Source organism: Microtus oregoni, unplaced genomic scaffold, assembly GCF_018167655.1.
Source record: "Microtus oregoni isolate MIOR12 unplaced genomic scaffold, Mior012 000054F_ref0000373, whole genome shotgun sequence".
NCBI classification, from domain to species: Eukaryota; Metazoa; Chordata; class Mammalia; order Rodentia; family Cricetidae; genus Microtus; species Microtus oregoni.
The window spans coordinates 273,200-280,763 of record NW_024543830.1 but is presented as its reverse complement, the minus strand read 5'-3'; the positions used below and the strand labels follow the sequence as shown (position 1 = coordinate 280,763).

General features: G+C 43.3%; 1 protein-coding gene across 1 annotated transcript; it reads right to left on the bottom strand.

The window, feature by feature from the left end:
* Positions 1 to 262: 262 nt before the first annotated feature.
* Positions 263 to 565, bottom strand: LOC121437727 (late cornified envelope protein 3D-like). The gene has a single exon (XM_041637799.1). The coding sequence runs from the start codon at positions 563 to 565 to the stop codon at positions 263 to 265; it is 303 nt and encodes a 100-aa protein (XP_041493733.1).
* Positions 566 to 7,564: the final 6,999 nt, after the last annotated feature.

Genomic DNA, 7,564 nt, shown 5'->3' with positions numbered 1-7,564 from the left:
ACACGAGATCCAAGCAGTTGCAGGGTGAGCATTTTATTTTTGAATTGGGTATGCATGGGACATATGTAGTCTTCATCTGGGACAGGAGGGGGGACTACGGCGCCCTGGAGAGCAGACAGGAAGAGAAGTCCTTAGGAGAGTCAGAACCCTGTGCAGGTGGAGTCAGCAGAGCCTTCAGGAATGGACAGGCAGGGTGCACTTTCCTTGGCCCTTGGGATTCTTGTTTCCTCCAAACTCTCTTGTCTCAGCCTCAGGATCCAGGTCAGCAGCAACCCCCAGAGCTGTGGCCACAGCCTGAGCCCCCAGACTGCTGACCACTGCCACGGTCACAGGAACTGCCACGGTCACAGGAACTGGAGCTCCTGTGCCTGCATCTGTGGGACCTGCGCCTGTGGTGGCTCAGGAAGCAGCCTCCCTCAGAGCTAGGGACACTGCAGCCCCCAGAGCTTGTAGCACAGCAGGAGGAGGCTGCAGGCAGACACTGTGCTGTGCTCTTTGGGGGGCACTTGGGGGAGGGGCACTTGGGAGGAGGCTGGCACTGCTTCTGGTTCTGCTGGTAGGACATCTTTCAGGAGTCAGTCTGGGAAAGCAAAGAAAATGTCTTTAGGCCAGTGTGTCCCTTGGGAATGGTGTCATAAAGCCCTGCTCCTAAGACTTGCTGCTTCCTGAGCTGTGATCATTTCAAAGGCAAAGGGTAACTGGTCCTGCAAGCCACTGCCTTCCCCTTGACCTGCTGGCAGGAAGGAATGCTGATACTCCTAAGTAGCTCTCTGGTGAGCTGAAGCAAACACAGACAATGGGAGAAAGGCTCTTGCAGAGTTCTCTGGCCAGATGCAGACTCTCAGGAGAGTGCAGGGAATGCTGGGAGCCAGAACTCTGCTGTGTCACAGGCTCTGATGCACCCACACAGGCCCCTGTCTGTGTTCTCCTCCCTGTCCCTTGTCCCCAGCAGGTCCTCTTCCAACTGCCTTCTCCATAGACACTTCTGCTTCCTCCTCCCCAGTCAAGGCTGGCTTGTCTTCTCTGCACACCCTAGATGAGGCCCTCTCCCTGGTCAGGTACTCACCAGATGCAGCAAAGGCAGGAGGAGAAGGCTGAGCTGAAGAGGCTGTGGATGAATGGTCCAGGGCAGCAGCCCTTTTATCCTTGGCAGGCTGTGATGCACAGCCCAAGCATGCTGCTGCTTTCCCAACCAGGGAGGTGACAGAGCTCCTGGTATCTTCCTCATGTTTCCAAGTTTCCTGACAAGAGAGCATTACGACACCTCTGCCTTTGCTTCCCTGGTATACCAGAGACCTGCCATTTCTTCTTTCATGCATCCCGCTAGAGCTTTAACCTGTCTGTCTCTACTATTATTTTTTCTGTGCAGTGTGAATGTAGAGATGCATAGAATACATTTCCTGCCTTTGAGCACTTCAAATTTAGCTGCAGAGACAGAGGATAGGTATATGGTACTGTGCAAGTTTATTGTGTGATCCAAATGTCTCTAAAGCATATATGGATTATTTGATCAGATGTGATGAGCTCCTGATTCTCAAGAGTGTTAAATCACCAAACTTCTGGGGCCTGGGAATGAAATTCATTTGCTAATGGACCAAGAATGGGTCCCAGACCCTGTGCAAGGCAGAACTGAAGTTCAGGTAGTATATGCATGAGAGGCAAAGCCCTGAAGGCTACTAATATCATCCCAATGGAATGTGGTCAAGGAGGGTGTCCATATTTATTCTCTGAGGAATATTTGGTATGGAGTATGAAGGGATAAAATGATCTTGATTATGGAATAATGAAGATGATTGATGAATGGCAATAACTTTTAAACGTGCTGCTAATGACTAGGTTGATGATATGGGGGTAATGTCTTCATAACAATTTGTGAATTTAGCATAATAACTTCCAACATTTATGTACTTGTTTGTAACAGAGAAAAGTTTTTTTGCTTTGTTTGTTTGTTTTTGTACATTGCAGTGGAATAGGCAGTGTTTTGAAAATACCTTCCTTGGGGAGATGTAAAAAGACTCTACTCTTTCCTCGCAAGTTCAAAACAATAAAGCAAAGTTTGACTCCAGTAGGGTGAAGCCTAGTGAAACCATGGACTGAGTGGGCTACTCTAAAGATGGAGAAAGAGGTGCATGCAGGAGTGTGAAAGATCACTCACTGTACTGGAAAGTCTCTGCCCAGAACGGATGATGGCGTCTTCGTAGTCATATAGATGGAGTTCCTCTCAGTTAGTCATCCCAGCCCATACCTTAGCTCCTCCCAAGACGGCCTGGTCTTGTGTAGTTAGGGAAGAATTGCAACTTCACAGAAATAGCTACCAAGAGCTCCTGGAACTTCAGATGAGGGCCCAAGGACCCTTCCATCTCTCCCTCTTCTCTGAAGGGACGTCACCAACCATCAGGCAGCTGGTGATGATTTTTATGTTTTGTTTTGTTTTTTATCAGACACAGGTGATCTGATGAAGATGGATGCTGCTTTGCTCAGTAGCTCCCATTGTATGACAGACAGTAATGAGCACTGTCTGTCTGTAGAGGATGATTTTTATGAAATATGAATCTTCTTTTGCCAGATCTCATTGCACTATTAGAAATGGATTTGCCTTTGGATTCATCTGCTATCATAACTATTTGGCTATTTGTTTCCCATATTGCAATCAGAAGTATAATAGAGCACCGTTTATATATTAGATTTGGATCTATTCCTTGTACCCATGTTTGGAAAGGTCATGCTTATGTAAGTATATTAAGGAATGAGTGTATTTTACTTCATACCGTCTTCCCTCCCTCTTCATTTCCAGCTTGTCTCCTGTCTGCTTTGTTGCCTACACAGGTTCGCTGCTACTTTCATGCAACATACAGACACATTTTATGTATGTTTGTGAAATATAGGATCTACCAAAGAAACAAAACATGATATTTGTCTTTCTGGGACTTTCTTTCACATAATGCAATGACTTTCAGCTGCATCCATTGGGTGATAATTTTTAATTGAAACACTTTTATGACAAATCTGGGCTTGCTCTCTATATACTTTAGTTTCAAAAACTACTATAATGATGTACTTTACTCTATTTTAAATGTGGGGATTTCATACTTTCTTATGAAATAGCCACAGAGCCATGAATTGCACTTGGTCTTAATGGATGAGGAATGAATGAAAGTGGAGGGATTGAGTAGTTCTCCTTTCTGATTTTCTTCTGACTTCAGGTATTTCGTGCCCCAAGAATATTTTCAAAGCTTAGATCATTAATAATGCTGAAGTGTCTAATAGTTCAGCATCCTATAGATTGTTACTGTACTAGAAGAGATTATCTGTCACCCATTGTTTGTTGAGAAAAGTCTCCCTGATCTCAAGCACTTGGATATTTGGTCCCCAGTTGGTGGCTTTGTTTGGGGATCTTAGGTGGTGCAGGCCTGCTAGAGGACATGCAGCACCAGGAATAGACTTTGAGAGTAAAAGCCATGGCCTGTTTCTAACTCGCTCCCTCTTCTTATTTCTTTCATTTGAAAATGTGAACTCTAAACTTTCTGCTCCTGCCTCCACGGCTGCTGTGTGGTGCTGTGGATGTCCTGCCGTTCTGAACTCCTGTTCCTCTGGAACAGCAAGCCCAAATCAGCCGCCTCTGTAGTATTTCAGTACCACAATGGAAAAGCAGTTCGTGGGCTTATTAAAGTTACCCTCTCATATCAGTCAGTACTATAGCTGAAGGTCACATTATCATGTAACGGGGAGGCCAGGAAAATAGGATATGGGCAGGAAACTAGCTTAAGGAACGTGTGTTTCTTTAGAAGGTACAGAATTCTAGACCTTTTAAAAGGTTTATGCTGTCCCATAGCCTGTGTCTCCAGTTGGAGGTAACTCCTCTCTCTTGCCCAGAAATCTCCAATACTTTCCCTGATTTCCTTCCCCTTGCTAATTACTACCACTAGTATCTCATCTCAATGAAATTCCTTCTGCTTCAAAAAGCCATTCTTTATTTTTCATTAATAGCCTTCTACCAAACACCATTATTATTCTTTATCCAAATAGCCCCGTGAGAAGGTAGACTAAAATCTTGTTGGTTGGCTTGTTGTCATGATGGAGAGACTAGACTTTCTGGGGCCATCAAGACTTGGCTGTAGGGGACTAGAGAAATGGCTTGCAGTTCAGAACAATTTGTATTCTTGTAGAGGACCTTGGGTTGTTTGCCAGTGCTCACATGCTGGCTCACAAACATCTTAACTTCATTTCTAGGGGATCTAATGTCCTCTTCTTACCTTTATCGGCACCAGTCATGAAGTGGAGCACATGCATACATGCAGACAAAACTCTCATACACATAAATGACCATTTTAAAAACACAGAAATGCTTGTTTTAAGAATTGAGTTCAAGTTATATAATTTGGGAAGTTGAAGTTTTCCTGGAGTTGGCGTTATCAAAAGGCACAAGATATTTAACAATACAGTTATCAATCTTCATCATTGTCAACCAGAAAGATGATAAACCTTCTTCATCAAAATTTAAAAATCTTTATCTTTTTAAACTAGATTCATGAGGCAGGCTAAAGCTATAAATGCTAAAGACATGGTAGTCACTCACATTAGCTAAAGGAGTGGATGTCTGGTGGTATGTGGTTTAGACACACACCATTTTAAGGGCCTTCAGAATAACCTTGGTTGTGAGTTACTCCCTTATGGCCCGAGTCAGCCTGACTATTGGAGGTCTGTGAAATGTGTGAAATGCTTGTATTCAACAGAGGATTATCATAGCATTAGCTCTTAGAACCAGCTCAGCTCCTCCCAGACTGTGGGACTGCTCTTTCTTTTCTTAGCAGTGACTATAGGCCAGTCATCCTAACCATCAATAAAGATACAGTGGTTGTCACAGATCCACAGTGTATTCACTATTCTCATTCTATGGCAGATTGAGCTACTACAGAACAATTAATTATACAGAGGTATAGAGTGACAAAAGAAATTCTAAGTGCTATAGGTATAGAGTGACAAAAGAAATTCTAAGTGCTATAGGGTATATAAGAAGAAAATGATATTTGAACCTATATTTCCTACAAAAACGTCTGTTGTTGCCTCATGTCTATGGTCATCAGAAGCAAGCTTTGTCTCTCAATAGCAGACCTTCAGCTATTTTGCCTATGGGTTATATAGACAAAAGGAATAGATGGGGGTAGGTAGCAACAATTGAACAAGGACATATATTACACTTTTGAGCTAATTCAAAGTATCAACCTATAAGTTCCAGTGTCTTTCAGTGCATAATCTCACCTCTCTTTATGCCACACAAGGTTGCCTGAAAGGCTTTCCTCTGGCTCTTTCCCCAATTGTTTATCTGGGAGATTCCTGAAACACCTGAAGATGGAGATCATTAATCTTATGTCTACTTTGGTGAACTGTCTTGTCTCTCACTTCCTTTTCTTTATGAGATCACGTGATCTACAGTGCATCCATCTTGTGATGACTGACAGCTCATAGCTCTGAGTGTCTGATGGTTCCCTTTCCCACCACCTCCCCTAGAATAAAGGCTCCAATCCCAGTAGTCTCACCCTGGGTAGCCTTCTCTCTATATGGTTTCAACACATACAGGAAATACAGAGACTTGTCTAGCTGGTAGAATCTTGGCAGAATTTTACGGCTTAGTCATTCTAATTGGTACTACAGGAAAGATCAGTACAGGATTTCTTTGTAACATATTTTTAATATTCTTTCCAACAATCCAGGATGAGTGAACAACACAAAAATAATCTCTTTTCCTTACAGGTCAGTCCCTCCCATCCTCATAACATTTGCATCCCAGAAGGAAGTGGCAGCTGGAGAGCCACCTATTTTTAATGCCAATCTGTAGATATGTGCCACAGAGCTTTTATATAAATTACATATAGATGCTTATTCCCTGTTGTGATTAAGTTGTAATATTTGAAAGTATTCATATATTCATAGTCCTCTCTGAGAAAGTTCCAGATGGATGCAGCATGTAGGTAAGCATAGACTAGAGTTTTATTCTAATATTGGGGTGCTATCTAAAGAGTCAGAACTGAAAATCAAGAAGACCTATATCCACTTGTCATTTCCTGAGATACTGTGCTTCAGTCAACACAGCACAGGGGGAAAGTGTAAAACAAAAGCATCCTCTTCCAATTTGACTCTGCTGAAAATAGGACATTTAAAAGGCTCTAAGAAGGTCTTCGCACCAAGGAAGCATCTTGTAGATCTTGGCTTCCTGTAGCATCAGTTCAGAACTATAAGCTTTATGATTCTAGGCCACAATGGACCAGCCATAAGCAGTTATTTAAAGTGGCATTAGTTTTACAATGGACACACGTAGGTACTACACAGTTACTTAGGAGTGGAAACAGGGTGGGTGTGCTACAGGAAGGGTGTGTGCCAGAGCACATGATGAAGGTCAGAGAAGAAGTCTTCCTCAGATAGGAGCATCTGAGAAGTTAAAAAGTATAGAGTGGAACTTAGGTGTGGACGGAAATTACGTCCATGTGCTACTCACCTGTAGTGCATGGAGAAGGAGGAAGAAGGAAACCCTTGGGAGGCAGATGACATTGCCAAAGTCTTTTGGCTTAACCTGATGTGTTTCCCTTCAATTTGTCACTAAAATTCTTTCATTTATGTTGTTTTCTTTAAACTTATTATTTTTCTTGAATGTGAGGAGAGGGGTTGACACATTAGGGCCATGGAAGGTGTGTTCCAGCTCTGGAGCAGGCAGGTAACTTGGGAATTCACAGTGTTTAGGTGACACAGTCTCAGGAAGCTGTTATCCCTTTGGGTCTCAGCTTGACTCAGGCTCATGCATTGTGGGGCTGGCAGCTGCAGAGTGGTTGAGAGTGAAGGTAATTGGAAAGAACGCAGTGTTATTTGACAGAGGTTACCAGAGGCACCACCACAAAAATAGGGTGCCTCGGAAAACAAGAAGATCTTGCTGAGTAAAAGACTTTATAACAATAAGACCCAAAGCCGTGCCACTAAGATCAGGCCAAGGTGAGAGCCAGAGGCCAGATATTTACTGGCACATGTGGTTTAACAACACAAAGATTAGAATGTACGGCACGTGCATAATGTTTTAGGATACCCAAGTGCTTTGAAGAACTTATTTACTCCTCTAAGCATCATTATTGCCCTGTGTGACTTCTTCAGGAGGTGTAGAGATGATGGAGTAGGAAAAGCTTCATCCATTTGCTTTACTGGGTCGTCCAGTTCTGCTTCTCTGGTGCCCAGAACCCTGATTGCTCCAGAAGTGACAGGAGCTGATGCTCAGGAACTGTGTCCACTGGATAGGTCAAGTCTGTAGTTTGTCAGGCAGAAACACTCTCCAGAGTTGAAGATGGGCATTCCCCAGAAGTAAAGGACAGTGAGAAAAGAGTGTAGCAGGAACCAGGCAGGATATTGGGTGGGTACTTTGACAGGCACTTGTGGTGGTCTTGGCTTGTCCTGATTTTACTTCTGAACACCTTAGGGGAAGGCTAGAGGCTGCATGGAATAAAAATGAAAATGATGGCATGTGATGGCACTTGCTTATAAATTGACATTTTTTCCTGATGTTTCAGGGGTGTGGCTCTGAACC

Coding starts and splice junctions, on each gene's coding strand:
- LOC121437727 (XM_041637799.1), bottom strand. CDS start 565: ATGTCCTACCAGCAGAACCAGAAGCAGTGCCAGCCTCCTCCCAAGTGC.